The sequence below is a fragment of the Choristoneura fumiferana genome, chromosome 28 (genome assembly GCF_025370935.1).
Source record: "Choristoneura fumiferana chromosome 28, NRCan_CFum_1, whole genome shotgun sequence".
NCBI lineage: Eukaryota > Metazoa > Arthropoda > Insecta > Lepidoptera > Tortricidae > Choristoneura > Choristoneura fumiferana.
This window is the reverse complement of record NC_133499.1, coordinates 517,280-540,310: the sequence shown is the minus strand read 5'-3', so window position 1 is coordinate 540,310 and position 23,031 is coordinate 517,280. Positions and strand designations below refer to the sequence as shown.

At 39.3% G+C, this 23,031-nt stretch overlaps 1 protein-coding gene and 2 pseudogenes across 1 annotated transcript; 1 reads left to right on the top strand and 2 right to left on the bottom strand.

Annotated features, from left to right (window-relative positions):
* Positions 1 to 5,585: 5,585 nt before the first annotated feature.
* LOC141443834 (uncharacterized) lies at positions 5,586 to 7,038 on the bottom strand (annotated as a pseudogene).
* A 5-nt stretch (positions 7,039 to 7,043) lies between these two features.
* Positions 7,044 to 11,320, bottom strand: LOC141443718 (uncharacterized). Its single transcript, XM_074109067.1, has 3 exons — positions 10,921 to 11,320; positions 7,191 to 8,060; positions 7,044 to 7,060 (listed from the first exon to the last, which is right to left on the bottom strand). The coding sequence occupies exons 1-3, from the start codon at positions 11,090 to 11,092 to the stop codon at positions 7,044 to 7,046; spliced, it is 1,059 nt and encodes a 352-aa protein (XP_073965168.1). The 5' UTR covers positions 11,093 to 11,320.
* Positions 11,321 to 14,777: 3,457 nt separating this feature from the next.
* On the top strand, positions 14,778 to 19,694 carry LOC141443841 (uncharacterized HIT-like protein Synpcc7942_1390; annotated as a pseudogene).
* Positions 19,695 to 23,031: the final 3,337 nt, after the last annotated feature.

Below are 23,031 nucleotides of genomic sequence, written 5' to 3'. Positions count from 1 at the left end.
GCAACAAAATCAAGCCCATCAACATGGACGAAGCAAAGGCAACCCATCCCAAGCCAGAAAACGTGCACGTGTCGCCGTCGCAGTCTTCGACTCAGGCCTTCAACTCGTCTCTGCCCAAGTTATACATTTCGTCGGATATGTCAAATAATAACGCCACGGAGTGGAAGAAATGGTGGCAACAGTTCGAGCTGTATCTGCTCGCGACAGGCCTGGATAGAGCCCCAGAGAAAAGAAAGACCGCCATCTTGTTACATTCGATGGGAGTTAAAGGCGTGGAAATCTTCAACACCTTCAACGTAGACATCGAAAAATGCACTTTGGAAGAAGTGAAGAAATGCTTCGACAGTTATTTTGAACCGAGGAAAAATTTGACGATGTGCAGGTATGCATTTTTTACAAGGCGCCAGCAGGCAGGTGAAAGCATAGATGAGTTCATAACAGATTTAGAGATCAAAAGCCGAGAATGCGACTTCGATGACCTGCGGGAGTCTTTGATCAGAGATATTTTCATAGCCAACATGTCTTCCGAAAATTCGCACGTTCGCCAGCGCCTACTACAAGAGCCTGATTTATCCTATCAAAGAATGAAAGAAATAGCAAGATCCGTCATAATAGCGCAAGAAAATACACACAAAATGGAATATGAGGCTACTAAGTCCATGGAAGTCAACGCAATTAAGTCATCTTACCGCCAGCCCAGCCGTCAAAACCAGTTAAGTTACCAATCAAGTCAACAGTCAAGCCACCCGTCACGTCAACAGCCAAGCCACCAGTCACGTCAACCATCAATTCAGCCAGGACATCATGGACCATCCAAGTCGCAGACCTGCCACAAATGTGGCCTAGTCCATCGCGTTCGCTGCCCTGCCATAGGCGTAGTATGCAGGAAGTGCCACAAAATTAATCATTTTGCCTCAGTTTGCCGTAGTAGTCACTATGTAAATAACATGGTATTGGATGAACATGCAGGTAATACTAACAGCCCTATTAATAATAATGATGATGAATACTTTCTGGGTTCACTGTTCCTATCTTCCTTATCCTCTGAGCCATACCAAACAACCATAACCATAAACTCAACACCGACCAAGGTCCTTCTTGACACAGGTGCTGATACAAATGTGCTATCTTTCAATACCTTCAAAAAACTTGGCTTGCCTTTAAATATAATAACTAAAAGTTCTCATAAACTGTCAACATTCAGTGGAGAAGTCTTGCCTACTGTGGGCCAATGCTCAGTACTTGTTAAACACAATAATCAAAACTTCAACTTGCTGTTCCACATAATTGACTTGCCATGTCAAAATATTCTTGGTCGTAAAAGCTGTGAATACCTCAATTTAATTAAAAGAGTTCACAATGTCCAATTCGAATCAGATCCAAAAGACATTCCAAAAACAAATACTGATATATTATCACAATACTCAGACCTGTTCAAAGGTATTGGTTGTCTCAAAGACTTCAAATGCCACCTGACATTGAAGCCAGATGCGACACCATCTGTAGATGCCTGTAGAAGAGTCCCCTTCAGCTTACTCGAAGGTTTAAAAACTGAACTTAGTCTTTTAGAAAGAGACCAAATTATAAAAAAAGTAGATGAGCCCACCGAATGGGTGAGCCCTATTGTGATCACTTCAAAGAAAAACGGTAACCTTAGACTTTGCATTGATCCAAGGAAGCTTAACGAATCAATAATGCGTCCGCACTACCAGTTTCCAACGATTGACGAGATAAAGTCTAGTCTAGTTGGAGCAAATTTCTTCTCAACACTGGATGCAAATAAAGGTTTCTACATGCTAGAACTCGACGACTCCTCATCAAAGCTTTGCACATTTATTACACCTCAAGGACGTTACCGTTATCTTAGGCTCCCATTTGGCGTTAATGCTGCCCCTGAAATTTTTCATTCTGAAATGTCAAAAAGGTTTGGTGACCTTAACGGTGTCAAAGTTATGATGGACGACTTGCTTATATATGGCTCAACCAAGGCAGAGCATGATGATAGACTTATAAAAGTACTTCAGAGGGCTAGAGACATAAATATCAAGTTTAATAAAGATAAGTCAAACATTTGCAAAACAGAGGTCAGGTACCTAGGTCATATTTTCAGTTCTTGTGGTGTGAAAGTTGACCAAGAAAAAGTGCAAGCCATTTGTGATATGCCACCACCTACTAATGTTACAGAACTTCAGCGCTTTTTGGGTATGGTCAACTATTTAGGAGCCTACATAGAAAATATGTCCCAAAATACCACCAAATTGAGATCACTTCTGTCCAAAAATACTGCTTGGGAATGGACTGAAAAGCATGAACAAGAGTTTAATAACCTAAAAGACCTCATCACCAAGGCTCCAGTCTTAATCTACTATGACCCTAGTAGGGATATTGTCTTATCTGTTGACTCTTCTAAAGATGCAATGGGAGCAGTAATATCTCACGACAAACATTCCCATTGCCTATGCCTCAGCGTCTCTTACTCAATCCCAAAAAGCCTATTCGCAAATTGAAAAAGAGCTCCTAGCCATACTGTTTGGTTGTACAAAATTCCATCAGTATATCTATGGTCGCCATAGTACTGTAGAGACAGACCATAAGCCTATTGTGTCACTATTCAAAAAAACCTATTTACAGTATTCCAGCCAGACTCCAACGTATCATGCTCAGGCTACAGCCTTATGACCTAAATGTTATATACAAACCAGGGAAATATTTGTATGTAGCAGATACTCTGTCCAGATGTGCCTTGCCAGAACAATCATTGACTGATCTTGATACTGATATTGACCTGCATGTTAACTTAGTTATGAAATCCCTGTCTGTCAGCCCAACCAAACTTAAAGAACTACAGTCGCACACTGCTAAGGATGCCGACTTGTTAACCATAATTAACTACTGTAAAAATGGATGGCCAGAACACAAGCGATCTGCACCCCTAAATGTTAGACCCTACTTTCCCTTAAAAAGTGATATTCATGTATTAGATGGTCTTGTCTTTAAAAACAACAACATAATTGTCCCCATGTCACTAAGGGATGACATGATTAAACTCATTCATGTTGGTCATCAAGGCATTAATAGTTGCTTGCGCTTAGCAAAACAATCAGTTTATTGGCCACAAATGTGTACAGACATAGAAAAATATGTCAATCAATGTCACATTTGTTTATCATACAGGAATAGCAACCAAAAAGAGTCAATAATCCACCATGATTATAAGCCATTACCTTGGAATAAAATAGGTGTAGACATTTTTGAATTTAACTCGGACAAATACCTACTTGTAGTTGACTATTATTCCAAATATATTGAACTAGCCTTATTACCCTCTGGTACATCTTCAAAACATATCATAACTCAACTCAAATCCATGTTCTCAAGGCATGGTATCCCAGTAACTGTCATTTCAGATAATGGTCCACCGTTTAACAGCAAAGAATTCGAAGCTTTTGCTCATGAATGGGAATTCCAACATATAACATCAAGCCCATATTTGAGCAGGTCCAACGGTATGACTGAACGAGCCATAGGGTCTATTAAACATATTCTCAAAAAATGTCATGCTGATAAGTCAGACCCATATTTAGCTATCCTTCATTATCGGAATACACCAAAAGAGAATAGCCACTGTTCCCCAGCACAACTGTTAATGTCTAGAACTCTGAGAACAAAACTGATTGTACCTGATAAAAATCTAAAGCCTAAAATATATAACAATAACAATGCAGTAATCAAAAACAAACAAAATGTCTCAAGTTTTTATTACAATTTGCACTCAAAAGATATGGCCCCTCTTAAGAAAGGAGAAAACATATATTTCAAAAAACAACCACATTCCATATGGATTCCAGGCACTATTGCAGATGTGTGTCCAGAGCCCAGATCTTACGTTGTAAAGTCACCCGAAGGCACGTTCCGACGTAGTCGCCAGCACATTCTTAAACCAAAACATATTCCGCCTGTCCCGGAGTCATCTCCAACCAGCCATCCTGTGTCACCTCCTCACACGCCTCATCTCGACGCCTCACCTATACCTGAAAGCAAAGACATCATTAGTAGTGATACAGATGTTAATACTTACCTAACGAGTCCGTCGATACCAAACCCTCCAGCGACATCTTCCTCCGGCCGTCGTATCGTTCCCCCACTCAGGTTCCACGACGAATTTAATTACTGAACTAGATATTTGTTTGATAGATATTTGTCTGAAACTTGTAATATAAATTGTTTTGTTCATTGTTATGTGATTGTTATTATAGGTTATGCTATCTGTCAGTATCGTCGCAGGGTTAAACGTCAGTGTCATCTGTCAACTTACGTTCCGTTCCTGTTGATAAGAATTGTCTTAGATAGCTTACGCTAACTCGTAAGTTAGTATCATGTTAATTGTTAATAGTATTCCCTTTCGAAGGGAGATGTTACATAGACACCCGAACGCGCCCTTAGCGCTTTACTCTTGTATTCAATGTGGTCTATGGTTAATCAATAAATGGCCGCCCGATCAACACATCGTCGTCTCGTCTTTTATTTATTTCCTACGTAACATTGTCAAGAAGACATTAATATCTAAGGCGTATTATAAAGTTAATGATTATATCATGGACAGGGATATTTGGAAATAATTCCGATCCACATTAGCGATCCCTTCAAATAGCGAACCTACTGTGTTAAAAATAAAGTTGTGTTAAATACTTGTGATGTATACATACCATTTGATAATATTGTAAATCTGTTTAAAAAAATATATATACCTCGTTGAGTTTCTTGCCGGATTCTTCTCAACAGAGGTTTTTCCGAACCGGTGGTAGATTTTTTTTGACATTCATAAGTGCTTGTTATAGCCTAAATTGAATAAAGATATTTTGACTCTGAGAGGAACTTGTTTAAAGATTGATAGACCACTTATTTTGCTGATGATACCTAAAATGTACTTATACACAACGCACGCATACCTACTTATTGTGAAACTCGCGCACCGTAGCTACATTTTGCGAATGAACTTTTTGCTTTGCCTGTTTGGTGTTCACATATTCCAGTAAAACCGTTCCATTAGCATGACCCTGCGGTGCTCGATCGATCTTGTGTCTCGTTTGGATCGTGACCCAGCAGTGTACCTACCTATCGCTACTGGCACGAATTTACTGGGATAATGTAAATCGGACATTTTGCGTATTGTAGATTTTACTATTGTTTACAATTTACGTGTCGTGCATTTTGCTCCGAAGCGAGAAAAAACACGTGCCCGATATTTCCGATAACATAACTAATTGACGGGCAAATTATGCCCACCATTAACAGGTACAGTCGAATTCATAAACTTGTGAGAAAAAATTTGATCAAAAATATCTGTATTCCCCTAGTGTAAGTTTTCGGTTACAAAATACGTCTCGATCGCGTTCACGTAAAATCTCAATTTGTATGGAAACATGAACATCGCAAACGTTCCGCTAGAGGCGCTGTTCGTGTTTCCATACAAATTGAGATTTTAACGCGAACGCGATCGAGACGTATTTTGTAACCGAAAACTTAGTTTCGTTTCAGATATTTTTCAGATATTTTTTATCAAATTTTTGCTCATATGTTTATAAACTCGATATTACAAATTGTTAATTAAATACTGAAAACCTGCAACTTGTAGCATGTTCGAAATCGAGAAGTGTAAAGTTGCGAGTATAGAAAATATTAACAACTTATATAATTATAGCAAACTAAGAATAAGTATTTTATTGCAATAAAGGTAAATAAGTATATGAGAATAAATGCAATAACCAACTCAACATAAATAAAGTGTCAGGTTTCCACTATAACATGTTGAAACACAAAATTTGTATCACTTTAAAGAATGATTAACCAGAGATGTGCGACGAACGTGTTTTTCACTAACCAATACAAACGCTCCATACACATCCCTCGCACAGCACATCTCTAGTGGAAACAGCCCGGCGGAGCGAGGCGAGGTAAATGAATCGTTTTTAATGGTTCATGAAAAACACATTCCTTGCACATCTCTGGTGTAAACGCAGCCTTAATGTCCTCTGTATAAAACTTATACTTAATTACATATTCACGGCAAAGCGGCAGTCAATCCATCGCTGTGGCGCCGCCGCTTGTGCCAACTCAGCCCGCTGCTGTTGGCGTACCTCTGCCCGCACACATCACAGCCGTAAGGTTTCTCCCCTGTGTGCTGCTTCAAGTGGCTCAAAAGATGCTTGCGCTGCTTGAAACTCTTCTTGCACACATCACACGTATACGCCCACACATTGGAGTGGGATATCAAGTGGTCAGCTAGATGAGAACTCCGTGCAAACTGTTTCTTACACACTTTACAGTGATAGGGTTTCTCGCCTGTGTGAACGCGTTTGTGCACCGTGCATTCGTTTAGCGTCGCGAACCGTCTGTTGCACACATCGCAGTGGAACGGTTTCTCGCCTGTGTGCGTTCGAACGTGGCATGTTAGAATAAATTTATCTGTGAATTGTTTATCGCAAAACTTGCAACCATAGGGCCTCTCGCCTGTGTGCGTCCGTCGGTGGCGGATTAAATGAGCCCTCTGTTTGTACCGTTTCGGGCAGAATTCACAGTGAAAAGGTTTCTCGCCTGTGTGAATGCGTTTGTGGTTATCAAAGGTGGAATTAAGACGGAACTGTTTCTTACACACTTCGCAGGTGTACCGTTTCTGTCCTGTGTGAATAGTGCCGTGCTCTTTTAATTTAGCGCTGTCGTGGAACTGTTTCTTGCATATTTCACACGAATACGGCTTTTATCGGAGTGTGTGAATAAATGATTTACTAAAGCGCTCTTTCGCAGGAATCGTTTTTTACATACGTCGCAGGCGAAAGGTCTTTCGCCTGTGTGACTGCGATTGTGCGTTTCTAATTCGCCCGGCGATTTATATTTTTTCTTACACATTTTGCATGAATATGGTTTCTCTGGTTTCTTACCCGCGTGCAGTAACTTGTGACGTCTCAGCGATCGATTATGAGTAAACTGCTTCTGGCATATGTTACACGTTGGTCTCTCATCTGCGTGCACGACTTCATGTATTCTCAACTGGCTCTTTGTCCTGTAACTTTTCTCGCATATGTCACACGAAAATGGTTTCTCGCCTGTGTGAACCCGGAAATGTGTGTCCAAAAGGCACTTGTGCTGTACTTTTAGATTGCAAATTTTGCAAGTAAAAGGCTTCTTCGGACCTTTGCATTGGTGATCCCCCAGCTGGGACATATTTTCAAATTGTTTCTCGCAGACCCCACAGTAATATGTTTCTTCATTAGGCCCCAGCACAGGCTCACCTTCACGTATTTCATCATCATCATTATTTATATCATCTTCACTGCTTCCAACAGTTTCTTCAATTTTCAACAACTTATCATCAATTACATCGGTATCATCATCAGATTTGATCCCAGACTTTACAGCTGCGTCTCCCAAGGCATCATCAGAAGCCTTCAGGTTCTCTTCGTCATGAACCTTCATGTGTTCCATGAGCTCCCAAGCTATTTTAAACGGCTCATTGCAGACCGTGCAACACACAGGCGGCTGTTTCTCATGCGCTGCCAGATGCCTCGCCAGACTCTCCTTCCTACTCGACTGTCTCCCACAAACGTCGCACTCGTAAAAGCACTTCACAATCTTCTCCGGCATCTTCCTTAACACTTGCTTCACGAAAGGATCCCGCTTCGCGTGGATCTTAAGATGTCTCACCAAACCGTCTTTCCGAGACAGCCTCTGCCCGCATTTATGACATTTGAATTTCCCTTTGCCTCTTGGTTTCTTCTCTATTTTGATGGTGTTAATTTGTTCTTGTGTGTGCGTGAGGATGTGACGGGAGAGACCTTTTTTTTCGCTCAACAGCTTCTCGCATATTGGGCATTTGAATTTCTTCTTTTGGAGAACGCGTTCTAGTTTAACGTAGCAAGGTTTGAGGGGGACCTTTTCTTCACTGATCACGTAGGAATGAGGCTTGAGCCCCGGTAGTTGTGGCTCTTCGAGGAACTCGTTGGTCGCAACGTCTCCTGTCTTGGACTCTGCGAGGCTTGTGTCTGCCCCGAACCCATGGAAAACTGGAAGATGATAATTGGTACTTTAGCTGAGGATAGGACTTTCAAATTAGCAAGTTGAGCTAGAATGTGTTATGTTGCACGGTAATTTTAGAGAACATCAGCACTGACGTAATAGATACCTTGCTTGGGGGGTTAAAAATTAATAGTTTAAAAAACACTAGAAAAGCACGCTTTTATAAATGCACGTAAAAACAAAAAATAAATTATGGGTCAAAAACCCAATTTTGGGTGGGGTAAAAAATACAAAAAGATTCCAAAAAACCAATCTTAATTTGATTGCTTAGTAACGATATCTCTTGTCCGGGTGAGCGGTTAGTTCCAATGGAGTGCCGAAAAAGTTTCTCGATGAGGGCTACGGTATAGATGTCGCTAGCGTCACTGCTTAAGTGACTAAGTAAGAAACAAACAAGCTGAGATATGAGGTGCATAGGGGAAATTCGTGTCGGTACCGTTGACCATCAGTGGTGTAGCGGTATAGCACGCGGTACGGATTACCGAGGACCTGGGTTCGATTCCCAGTGATGGTCTTATTTTTCTGTTTTTTCTGTGCATCTATATTTCAGTTTGTATTTTCAATTTAGGTTTTACGGGATGACCGTAAAAGTAAAAATTTGGAATTGAAATAAAAAATACAAAAAGATTCCAAAAAACCAATCTTAAATTATGGGTCGTTCAAGTTGGCTCAGGCCTGAAATATCCGTTTTCTAAAGTGTATTTTCGCAAAATGTCTGCTTTTCAGAATGTCAACACGCCTTTTGCATAATGTCAGCTTCTCAAAATGTCAGATATTTAAAATTGCCTGCCTCCAAGAATGGCAGTTTTTGTGTAATGTTCGCTTTTCAGAAAGTGCTTATTCTCAAAATGTCTGCAACCTCAAAATATCCGCCTTCTTATAACGTTGGCATTCCAGAAAAGTCTTATATGTCTCCAATCATGGTCTTCAAATTGCATCTAAATCGGTTCAGCGGTTTAGCCGTGAAAGAGTAACAGACAGACAGACTGAGTTACTTTCGGATTTTTTTAGCATTGATTTTAGTAAGAAACTAAAGTACGAAAATTCCTTCGTTTGGGTACGAAACCGGTTGAGAACGAAAAATATTAAAAAGCAGACATGGGAAAACAAACATAACAAGACTATAGTCTATTTAAAAAAGTGAACATAACGGGAAAGCAGAAATTATGTTAATGCTAATATTATAGGAATGTAAACATTATGCATAGGCGACTTCCTGAGATTGTACACATTTTAAATAGCAGACATTTCGAGAAAGCTGACAAAATAGAAGTGCTAACATTGTGAAAACGCAGACGTTTTGAGACTTGTACATTTTAGGAAAACAGACATTTTAGGCCTGAGCCTTCAAGTTGTCTCTATTTCTGGGCTGAAGTGAAAACTATGTGCTTTTAATTATAATATTTGATTGTAAAAGCGTGGGGCGCTGGAACAGGAAAGACTTTCTTGTTAACAAATACTATACTAACTTCCTGGGAAGCTGCCCCACGCTTTTACAATCAAATATATATTATAGCCGAAATAGGGTTCCTAGCCATTACGAAAAAAATATATAATATTTTTCTAGGGATTTCGTATTTTGTCCATCCTGATTTTTTTTTTCAAATATTTCCACCCACCGGTTTAGTTTTTAGAAGGGGGGGGGGGGGGGAGGGACGCTCGATTTTAATGTAAATTAGTTGAATATTTTGTAAACAAATCACTGAATCGAAAAATCGTTTTAACAACCCCCTAATGGTTTTAAAAGACCTATTCAACGATACCCCACACTACAAGGTAGGATGAAAAAAAAATCACCCCCACTTTACGTCAACGGTACGTACGGTACGCTAGATTTTTTTTTTTTTTAATTTTGTTATTGTACCATTTTGTCGGCATAGTTTATATATATATCCGTGCAAAATTACAGCTTTCTAGCATTGATAGTCCCTGAGAAAAGCTGCGGACGGACAGACAGACAGACATGGCGAAACTATAAGGGTTCCATTTTTGCCATTTTGGCTATGGAACCCCAAAAACCGCATTTAAATTGGTCCACCCGTTTAAGAGTTACAGTGCCACAGACAGACAGACACACGTAGCAGTCAACCTTATATCACCCCTCTTTTTGCGGCGGAGGTTAAAAACGAAATAAAAGATACTAATAATAAAAGACCTAAGCAACAAAAAGTTGGATAACCCCCGACTTTGTCACTTCAAAGTTCAATATCTCAAAAACAGCTGAACCGATTTTGATGCTACTTGTCTATAAACCATAGCTAGAAAACCTGCTTTCAAATAAAAAAAACCGCATTCAAATCAGTCCACCAGTTTAAGAGCTACGGTGCCACAGTCAGACACACATAGCGGTCAAGCTTATATATAACACCCCTCTTTTTGCGTCGGGGGTTAAAAATATGAATTTTATGGGGTACAAATGTATTAAAAGTTAGGAATTGTGACAGTTTCAAGGCAATTTAATTGTGGCTCATCTCCTAAGTATGCTAATAGTATGTGTTGCAAATATTTTTCTAACAAAGTGTAGGTATCACTATACGTCTCTAGGGGTGAGCAGGGAGGGACGGCGCCCCCCCCCCCCCCCAGAGATTCTAAAAAAATTTGCCAAATGTAAAGCAACCAAACCAGTCCTAAGTCTGACTAGACTTGCTTGATCGATCATCTACGTCGCAACCGAAACCTACAAGTCAAACTTTTCTCCATATCAACTTGCCCCCCCCCCCCCTGGGCCATCGGCTGGCGACACTCTTAAGGTTAGTCAAGTTAATATGGAAAATGTTATTGACATAAACCGTTTAGATTTGAATTAGATTTTTTTTTTATAATGAAAAAATATAGTCAGCAACCTACCTGGTAGCTTATCAAAGTCCAGCTCTAAATACTCCGCCTGATTCAGATCGGGGCCCAGCATGAGCTCCCGCTTGACCTCGTCTCCAGCGAACAGGTCGGCCCACAGGATATCCTCTTCCAACTCCTCGTCTTCCTCCTCCTCCTCCTTCACTTCTGGACACTCCGAAGCCATGGTAAAAACGCTAAAAACGCCGGCACCGCCGCTCACGTGTTTTGCATTACGAATTGTTCAATGAAAACTGAGTATTTTGCGTCACTGCTGACAGGGCATTCTTGAAGCGGCCTCGTGTAAGTGTAATATGAGCGTCGCAAGTTTATTTACGCAGTAAATTTGGTTAAATATGCATTTTTTATCACATAAACAACGCTTTTTATTCAATTTTCTAGTCTAGTAGGTAGGTATTTTATTTTTCTTTCGTATGACAGTAACGAGATGTATTTTCTTACAAAATCGCATTTTCGCGAACAGCGTTGAATCAAAAAGTTTGTATTTATTATAGACCGAAATCAAACGATAAATCCCAAAGCCAGATAAAAACATAAAAAGGTCGATTAAAATAGTTTTATTTATTGAAACCTTATTGAAACCATATTCAAACCCTGTTTTATAGTTTTTGAAGTTGAGGAGGTTTGAGGTTGAGGCTATGAATAAATAATAAAATCGTTTGACGCCACCACTATTCCAAGGAAGGGTTCCATCTAGATCTAGGTTCTACAAGGTTTAATCCAACTCGAAGTCGATAAAAAAAGGCTTATTTTTAATTTTAACCCAAATACTGATTTGGGTAAAATAATGGTAAATTTTTAGGGTTTGGATACTACCAACAAGAATTACGGAATCGCGATATCTACTTTAAAGGAGAGATATGGCAAAGATGATCTAATCATTGACGCTCATTATTCCACATTATATAAAATCAAAAGGCAGAGAAAATTGAAGATTGTCGGAAGACATTAGACGAAATAGAGAGACATATTAGAGTTCTTCATTCGCTGGGAGAGGATATTAGTCATAATCATCTCAGATTTATGATAATGGAGAAATTTCCAGAGGACATTATATATGAGATTAAAATGAAAGTAAAGGCCGAATCAATTGAGGACTTAAGAAAACAGCTAGCAGTTATTATTACTGCACGAGAAGATGCCAGTAGAATCTTCTCTGAACAATCATTGAAAGAAAGTACTCAGTATACAGCGGAGACATTACATGTGAATAATGTATCAAATAATGGTAACAGACAATTCATCAATGCAAGACATAATAATCAGAAATTTAACAGGAGTAAACAAACATTTCAATGCCACAGCTCAGTGAATTCCAACTTCAACAAGGACAGTAGACCTCATAAAAGGAGATACGAACCAGAAAATGATAGAAGACGTTTTGATAGCAAAAGGAGCATGTATAGCTGTTTCTTTTGCCAAGGACAACACTATACCGATCGATGTAAGCAAGTCAAAACCTTAGAAGAGAGAAAACAAAAGCTTAACAACCGATGCTTTAAATGTTTTCGCCTAAACCATTTTGCCAAGCAGTGCAAGGAAAGGAAATTAAAATGTCCACATTGCGGACAATTCGACTCGCACAATCAAGCCATATGCCCTGAATTATTCAAAACGGAAGATCTATCTGCTTAGATTTATCAAAATTAACGTTACTCGGCTATTCTTGTGGACAGTCAGCAAGATTGTCATTGACTGGTACAACTCACATAAGCTATTGACACCATTTGTTTCAAGACGGATAGAGGAGATTAAGAATAACAAAAACCTAAGGATGATAGACACTTCGCTTGTGGCCGCGGAGGGTCCTGCGGATATAGATCATTCGGTTACTGCATCTTCAGAGTTAGACATGAATCAGTTGAATGTTTCAGCATCATCGGATACTGGATTGGAAACGTCGCAGGAGCACGAACTAGTACAAGGTACCACGACCAAGAAAGACCTAATAACGGCTTGGAGACGAGAGTTTACGTGAAAGATATAATAATTCTCATAAGGATGGAAAGTGGGGAAAATCATCTCTCTCGTTAAGGGACCTGACGGACTATGCAGAGTAGCGAAGGTGAGAGTAGGTGATAAGGTGTTCACACGATCCATTGCTCATTTGTACCCTTTAGAAACAGACGTCACCGATCAGCCACATAACATTCTTCAAGACACGGAAACTTCAAACAGACTCGAAGCTCAAGATGAAGACAACGGAGAATCAATCAGTATTCCAGCTACTGTGATTAAGGACAGGATTGAAGTAGACGAATTCAGATCTCAGTTAACACCCACTGAACACACTAGGGTAGAAACGATTCCTAAGATGGATACGAATATGGATGTGACCCATAGACGTTTGGATATCACAGATAACATGGATACGAATATGGATGTGACCGATAAACATTTGGATATGACAGATGACATGGATATAAGTTATGATTATGCCTTGAGTAATGACCTGGACATGAGCGACGGAGAGCAGTCGACGGAGGTGGAACAGGATAAGAAACGCCGAGCTGCAGTTCGAGCCCTGGAGAAGATCAGGGAGTGGACTCGCGACTTGATGACGACACTCTAACTAGCTTCCTCGTCGGAGTGTCGTGAGCTCCGACTCACGAAAGAGGTAAACGCTTTATCTATGGTTATCTTGTCTATGAATATTGTCTGTGGTTAGGACTTAGGAACCGTTTAATTTAAATGTCAAAGTTTTTCTCACAAGCACTAATATTCAGTATAATTTTATTAGTTGAAAAGTAATAACGTCTGTAATAGCAGCTGGTGAAGCAGCTGCAACTTCCTAAGAGCTAAGTATCTAGCATAGTTTGTTCCTTGCTAAATTTCATCTTTTACTTCATGCGTACTTGTATGCGCTTTACTTCGTACTTATCGGAGCTATCAAGCTACTACGGGATTAGTTATTCCGAACGCTAAGATAAACTTTGTGTGCTTAGCATTGCCAAGCACGCTTATGAATACCCTGTTTAAATGAAAGGTTTCCCTGTTTTCTCGAGAATTCTAGGTTGATTAAGTCCCATACTGAACGCGCCGGAACTGGTCAGTTACTTGGAACTGGGTTCGAGTTCGCGGCTTATGCGTGGCGTACGTTATTGCAGGTAATGTTCTATGTGCCGCGATATACGGTAAATTCGCCTTATGGGACATGAAGGCTGTATGCCAAGCCAGGTGAAGGCTGAAGGGTCGCCAGGTGACGGCAAAAGAATGGTGCTTGGAGTTATGGTTTAGCACACAAAGCTACAAAGGCACTGTTTAAAGTAATCTGTACACCAACTTTCAGTATCGGTCAGGTTGCTGACCACCTAAAGTGTAAGGAACGAATTATGTCAAGGCATTGTTGCCATGGACATGTGGCTCTCTAGTCAGAGAGTCATGTGTTGTATTACTTCCACAGGAGGTGACGGGAGCATAGAGATCTAAAGACCAAACATTAGCGAAGCAGATGTAGTACGATGTCTTGAGAGTTCAAGAGCTTACTTTGAGCCATACATATGGCATGATAACTGCGCGGGAATAATATATAAAGGTATGAACTTGCACTTGTTATAACCAGCAATTTGCCTTTCTAACAATCATATAGAAATCTGAGTTACATCCCTTCCCATATGTGCGGCGCCGGTCTTCGTGTCAGCTGACCGAGATGATGTAGGTCGGGGCGCGTGGATCGGCGTCACCACATTTGCTTCTTTGTTCCAAAAATATAATGACGTCCTACTTTCAATTTTGTACTGAACCCCTGGGCTGATTTTATTATTTACCCACATACAATATTCAAACAACAAATCACAAACAGGAAGCCGAACGACCTAACGAACAATAACACCCAAAAAAAACGCCTCATGAAATTCCACAAACGTCAAACAAACGTCAAACTCCGAAATAATAGTACGCATTTTACATCTTCATGAATTAATTCCCAAAATGTTCAACAAAGTTCTCCAGCGGGCTTTGAAATTCCGTTGCCGGAAGAGCTATCCGACGAACATTTACGATATATCCCGCGGGTCAGCGTTCGCGGTCCGTCGGCCGTACAGTGACGAAGTGAAGCGCGCTCAAACGCAGAGCGTAGCGACGCCGGGGCCGACTATATTCGACAAGATCCTGTCCCGGGAGATCTCAGCCGACATTATTTACGAGGACGATTTGTGTTTGGCGTTCAACGACATCGCGCCGCAGGCGCCGGTGCATTTCCTCGTGATCCCGAAACGGAGAATACCGCGGCTGCAGGACGCTGAAGAAAGTGACAAAGAGGTAATTGTTTGCCTATTCTGCACTATTACGACGGCTGGATTGCCAAGTGGTTAGAGAAAATGACCATGAAGCTTCAAGTGCTGGATTTAATCCCTGGTTGAAGCACATATTTTTGTATGAATACCTAATATCGTCACTACTTTGAAAAAATCTCGTATCTAAAATCAATATGTCAACAAAATTGAACCTTGATGTAATGTCTATAAAGTTCACAGAAAAATTATCTACTTTGAGCTACAAGTTTTTTAAAAGTAGTGACAATATGAAGGTTTGTGCTCAGGTCTTGGTTGTTTAATATGTATTTTAAGTTTATATTCATCTATATAAGTGTGTTTATCTGTTGCCTAGTATCCATAGTACAAGTGTTTCTTAGTTTGGGACTAGGTAAATTGGTGTCAATTTGTCCCATTATATTTATTTATTATTTATTAGGTACCAGATGATTTTGAACTGCGAGATGAGTTTCAAAGTAGTTTGACTAACTTGCCCATTTCATTCGCTTGCAGTAGGTCCCAATATTTACTATCTTACTGTTCATTCCTGTGTGGTTTAGTAAATTGAGAGATTTGTGGTTTGTAAATTGTACAGTATATCAAAATAAAAATCGTTAGGCAAATTAGAGTGACATATCTGAGTCAAAATAGTGTGAAATGAAAGTTTTTTTTGTGATAAAAAATATTTAATATTAACCACACACAAAGTGATGATAAGATTGAGTTCAAATGTAAAAATAAACAAATGAGAAAAAGTAATTTGAAACTTTAGAAGCTTTTGAAGTCATTGTGGCCAGTATTCATTCTTAGTTCGTTGAACGAGGCATTATTAAGTTTGCTGCCTGAATCTCATAATTTGAAAAATGCACTTTTTAAAATGTGCATAATTAAGATTTCCATTTGTCTATTCAGTTTTGTATAGCAGCTGAATTTAATCAGAATGCATTCTGATCCAGTTTGCACCTCAACTTATTATGGTAGTCTTAATGCTTTGTGCAGCAAATTTTTTTTGTTGTGATATTTATCACATGAAATTCCACAGTAATTATTGTGAGAATCTTAGTGCAATACATTTGCAATTTACCACAGGCTTTATGGTAAAGGAAAACATCGCTAGGAAACCTGCATATGCCTGCGAAGTAATTCAATCTGTGTGAAGTTCCCAATCTGCACTGGGGCTGCTTGGAAACGGCCCAAGCCCTCTCATTTTGAGAGGAGGCCTGTGCCCAGCAGTCTATAGGCTGGGATGATGATACTAACCCGCTATACCCAATTTGTGTCTGTGTCAACACAATGCCGTCATCCGCTTTATCTCTAATCAAACAGCTAGTCCACTATCTCTGCATTCCTGAGCACACCTCCGTTATCTCTTAATGGGCTAATTTAGTTTTGTTAATGTTTGTTGCGATACCACGTTACAGCTAATGGCTGATTATTTGCCTTGGTGAATGAAAGCTGATGGTTGTATACTCATTCATCCCAGCCTATATACGTCCCACAGGAATGGTCCCATTGGAATGAGAGGGCTTGGGCATTAGTTCCCACGCGGGCCCAGTGCGGATTGGGTACTTCACACACACCATTGAATTGCTTCGCTGGTTTGTGCAGGTTTCCTCGCGATGTTTTCCTTCACCGCAAAGCTCGTGGTAAAGTTCCAGCTGTAAGGCCAACTAGTGCCAACTAAGCTTGGCACAGAAACATTAATTGAAAAAACCCCGACTGAAACTGCAAACTTCAATATCTCAAAAACGGTTGAACTGATTTTGACAAAACATGTTTAGACCCCTAACCTTATTCAAATCGGTCCACTCCTTTAAGAGCTATGGTGCCACACAGACAGACACAGACAAGCATAACGGTCAAACTTATAACACGCCTCTTTTTACGTCAGGGTTGAAAACGTTTTGTCTACCTTCCAGCTGCTAGGCAACCAAGCCTGTAACAAACAACCTGTACAATGCTCCAAGCATCAAAACCTTTTTGGGGTTAGTGAAATACTCGTTTGAGGGGACATTCCTTGAGACTGATTAAGCAACCAAGTGCAAGCAACCCTAGGAAACATTCTTACCCTATCGTGTTGTTAACTCGTGGAATGCTCTCCCAGAACTTGTGATAAGTGCACCTTCAGTGAACAGTTTTAAAAGTAGACTAGACAAAATACTTAAAGAAGAGAGACTAAAAACACAAGTGCAGTGATGTACACGCATCAGCTCTAAGAGCTGCTAGTGTATCATTTCAATAATAATAATAATAATAAACCCGTGTTCTGTTCCAGCTGCTGGGGCACCTGATGTCTGTGGCGCGCGCGCTGGCGGCGCGCGCGCGCGCCGCTCGGCTGGCGGCTGTGGTCAACAACGGCCGCGCCGGCGCTCAGTCCGTCTACCACTTGCACCTGCACGTGCTGGGGGGCGGCAGATGGGCTGGCCGCCCGGGTAGGGACCTGACAGTGGGAGGGGGCTACACTTCTATTGGATCATGTTTTGCCATCGTGTTTGTTGAGAGATAGAGGCATTCTCGGATCATGTTCGGATATATTTGTATTTATTTTGCTTTCAGGAACTATTGCGTTGACTATGGAATAATATCACTACCGGTGGGGAAGAAAAGAAAAATATTCCACATATCTCTATCATGGGGGATATAGCGGTAGGGATAGATGGAACACGCGGATTTTTGCACTAGTTCCTTTACCAGATGAAGGAGCTATGCGTATAATCCTTCTTAAGAGCGTTTATACCTGCTGAGCTGGCAACGTTGCATTTTTGTTAGTTTTTCTCGATTATTCCATAAAAATTGAAAGAAAATTAAATATGTGGTCTGATAGAACTGTTCTTAATATATAAGTTAATGTGTCTACTCCAATAATTATGCATGATAGACTTTTATTGCAGTAGACACATTAACTTGAGTTCTAGATTACATTTTTAATTTTCATTAAATTTTTATGGAATAATCGAGAAAAACTAACGAAAATGTAACATTGCTAGCTCAGCAGGTATAAACGCTCCTAATAAGCCTCAGTAAACTAGTTGAGAGAGCAAGACAAATACAAACTTTTCCAGCAAAATACAAATGGCAAAACATTATTCACAAGATCTGTTAGGCTGCGTTTGAACCAGAGATGTGCTTGGATGTGTTGCGAGAAATGTGTTTTTCATTACCCAATAGAGACGCTTCATTTCATCCTCGCACCGCACAGCTCTAGTGGAAACAGCTGAGCGGAACGAGGACAGGTAAATGAACCAATCGAAATTGGTTCATGAAAAAAGTTGGAATACCCCCGAATTTGTCACTTCATAGTTCAATATCTCAAAAACGGCTAAACCGATTTTGATGAAACATGTCTGAAAACCATTGCTGGAAAACCAGCTTTCAAATACAAAAAACCGCATTCAAATCGGTCCACCCTTTATAGTTAAGGCCTTTGGGAACTGACATATTCATTATCGTTTGATCAAAGTTCCATAATAAATAAAGATAAAAAAAAAACGGTCCACCCGTTTACGAGCTACGGTGCCACAGACACACGCAGCGATCAAACTTATAACACCCCTCTTTTTGCGTCGGGGGTTAAAAACACGTTCCTCGCAACACATCCTCGCACGTCTCTGATGGAAAGGGTAATAAACTGAATGCTCAACTTTTCCAATGAAAAGATTTGTTATTTCTCTGTTTGCGGAAATTCACAACTTAATGACTTGTCTTTGTTATAAAAGATAAGATTTTATTATTGTGTATTGTTGTGATAAATATGATTTTTTTCGCTGTCTCATTTTACGCCGAAAGTATTTTTACTAAATTATTCATTCACCATCTGTTTGCATATTATGGACGAACGAATATTTCATGATTGTAAAACTAACCCATGCTCTAGGGTTGCGGTTGTACAGGATAATCCTGAAATATATCCTGAATAGTTTACATTATCGTTTTTTAAGTAAATCGTTCGTCCATATCAAACATTTGGGAAAAATATTTTCAACGAAAACCAGGATCCCGATAGTTTTGCCAAAATGGCCTAATACTACGCGATAATTTTTAATCGTTGATATCAGGCGTTGGGAAATTTTTATCAACAGCTAAAACTGAATTCAACAGGGGCTCCCCTTGTTTACGCATATTTTTTTATGTCATAATTCCATTTTTCATTATCTGTTTACGCATAATAGTATTTGTGCCGAAACTGTCTTCGCATATTACGCATAATTCTTTTACAAATAGGTAACCAATGTGCGCCGAATGGCTTTACGCATAATTTGCGAATTCCGAATATTGTTTAGGCAGAAAATTACTTACCTACGCATAAATTAGTTACGCAGAAAGTTGGTTACTAAAGTTTTTTATCTTTCTATCTTCTCTTAGTAACTAGTGGGTGGTAGTGTTTTTATAACGCGCGGACATGACTGTTACAAAGTCGACGAAGCCCCGCTTGGCGGGGCTTCTATTTTTGATTTGAGGTACATAAGGTAACTAACGAACCTATCCTGGTTAAAAGGGGTGGATTATGTTTGTTAATTGCGCTTCGCCCCCCCCGTCCCTACTTTTTAAGCCCGTGCCTCTTACTGGTGGCTGTTCGTTCCGTTACAAATACAATTCTAACTTAACCTTATAACTAATTTTTCTAGTCATAATTATATTGTTTTACTATTTATCGTTTTATATACTACTCAAAAGAATATAAGGGCCACTTGAAGTTTACCGCTAAATTTAAATCAAAATATGTTTGGGTTTTTAATTGAATACATTTCATTGAATGAAAAGTATTTGTTCTGTGTTATGTTGTATTAATAAGACCATTTTTAGACAAGGAATGTTATAAAGATTTATATTTATTAGTATTTTCGCTTCACCCGTAAAATTCGCGTGGCCCTTATTTTCTTTTGAGCATATATTTACCTACCATTATTAACAATAATCAAGGAATAGAACTTAATTATTTTCGGACATAGATTTGGACAGGATTTCGGGCTATTAAAATTCTGCTAAATTACGTACATATATATGCTACACAATATTATGCATACTAAAATTCGGCCATACTTATTAATATTATGCTAGGTAATATAATATTCCGGTAAACAATCATTCGGCTTATAAAGAATTATGCCGAACTAAATTTCGGCAAGTTTAAGATTCGGCGTAAATAAATTATGCGAAACCTGTTATGCGTAATAAATAAGCTTCGGGCATTACAAAATATGCCATTAGATGTCACCCTTCAATAGGTGAGGTCTAAAGATATGATGTTGCTGAAAATCAATAACCACTGAATTCCACTGGATGGACTCCAATGTGGTTGAAATTAAAAATAAAATACGCAAATTAAAAATCATCGTGTATAATTTACAATGAAATAAAAGGACCAAATGAAGAGTTGCTTGTATGGAAGCGGAGCGGAGGCGGCAGAATTCAACCAATCGCATTAGTTGGAATCGACGTCTCGCCCTGCCCTTTGGAATGTGGCACCGGCACTGACGTAGCTATTTTCGTTACTGTGATTGGTCAGATTATGCAGCCTCCGCTTCGCTTTCATGGGAATTTTCAATTTTAAAATGATTGTGCTGATTTGCAGCCATAAGCACTTTTTTTGGAAATAGTAAAGAATTAAATTAATATTGTTGGAATTTCGATCGCATACTTTCGCCAGTGAGCTTGGACACATAGTTAGTGTAAAGTGAAATTATGTATAATTCAAGTGTCATAAAAATGCCATTGAAATTATCTGTATTTAGATTAGTTTTAGCATAAATTTGTGCAATAATTTGGCCAAAATAGTTGTAAGTTATTGAACTGTATTTCTCAATTTGGTGTTAGTATTATTTTTATAGATCAGATGCACTTGGGTGACCATTAAGCTGCTGATAGACGAACTGAACAACGAGCAGACGCAACGCTCCTGTTCATTTCGTGTGATTTTCTTTTTACCTGTTTTTTGACATCTGCTATACTCTATTTATTAAACCAAGATACTAAAGTGAGAGTATGAAATGACAAATGTAAAAATAATGTGGCCACCATAATACTAATGAATGTCCACATAATATTTAAGTGCCCACGTGTGTTAGTACGACACAGATCCATTCATATCTTAACATTATACAGGGTGGAAAAATCGAATGCCACATGGACGGCAACTACCTTAAGTATTGTAAATAACACATTTTGTGTAAGGGAGACTTTCCTTCGTTTTTAAAAACAATAAAAACTGCATTTAAGGATTTATGAAAAATCGCTTGCCTCAGTCGAGACTCGAACCGGTCAAATGTGACAAAAAATAATGTGCTGTATTTATGATGCAGATCGAAAGGGTTACTGATAAGGTTCATTTTTCTCTAAATAACAAATTACAATCAGAATAACGGAAAGGCCATGAAAAACTAACAATTACCTTTTAAATTTGATTTCACCCGTCACGTGAATTAAGACGTAATCCCTGGAATACAAGCAAAATAAAGACAATTCCTCAAAAGATTAAATTTATGCAAACGCCAAAACGGGGCTCATTTTGAACAACTACTTTAGTTAGAAAGGTTTTAGTAAGGTTATTAAATGAATATTGTTTTATTTTGTGTGTTTTATTTTTCGTTTACAATTTTCATGCCCTTCCGTTATTCTGATTGTATTGTTATTTAGAGAAAATGAACCTTATCAGTAACCCTTTCGATCTGCATCATAAAATACAGCACATTATTTTTGTCACATTTGACCGGTTCGAGTCCCGACTGAGGCAAGCGATTTTTCATAAATCATTAAATGCAGTTTTTATTGTTTTAAAAACGAAGGAAAGTCTCCCTTACACAAAATGTGTTATTTACAATACTTAAGGTAGTTGCCATCCATGTGGCATTCGATTTTCCACCCTGTATACGTATAACATAAGTATTTACCGTAACTTTTCGATGATTACCGTTTGAGGCACATCACTTATTTTATGAGATGTAAAAAACAGGTAACACATAGGGCATGCGGTACCGGTACCATTTCCAGAACCGGGACTGGAGATTTTCGGTACTGGGGCAGAACCGGGAATTCCCGGGATTTCGGTACTTTTCGGTACTGAGTAAATGAATTGTATTTTTTTTGTTAATTTGATAAATGAAACACCTGTAAAGTGATAATTGTTGTAATTTAACCCAAAACAATTAACAAAGTGCAAAATTTAATCAACAAAAGTCAAAACACAGGTATGGAAAAGATCCTATATGCCTGTGTACCTATAAACGTTCGCTCAAAATGTCTCCGCATTGCCGCTGTGGCGCACTGTGCGGGCTGGTTTTTTCCCTCTGTGACTCGGCTGAGGTGGTCCTACGGCGGTTCTCTATAGCGCAGGTTGCACTTCTGGGTGAGTGTAACGCCTACCGCCAGGTGTGGTTATTCCGTTCCACAAACACCACTCATGCTGTAAGAAAAAGCTCATGCTTTTTGCTCTGGCTTTGAATTTCCTCACACCTGTGCCAATTTAGTCGTGTTTATTTCTGTTATGTGCCTCTTTCTATTTTCCACCACCTTTCAGCTACACTTGTTTTAAGGACGAATATTCGAGCGTTTTGACCGCTCGGTCAAACGCCAGTAGCATCCCACGTTTATAAGCACAACAGAAAGAAAATTGCGTAAATTTTAATCACGCGAAATTAAGCATCGGTATTGTCTTTATTTTCATAAAAATTTAACCCTACGCATAACCCTTTTAATAACACCTGCCAGAAACTAAGACAAAAAAAACCGCTAAATATTCGCACTTTTCTTCCAAACTAAACTTTGGGGGTCACATCGAGGCCTTGGTGAAAACCGCTGCGAAAAGCTTGGCATCCTTTCCAAAGTTAGGCGATACTTTTACTGCGGACCAGCTCCT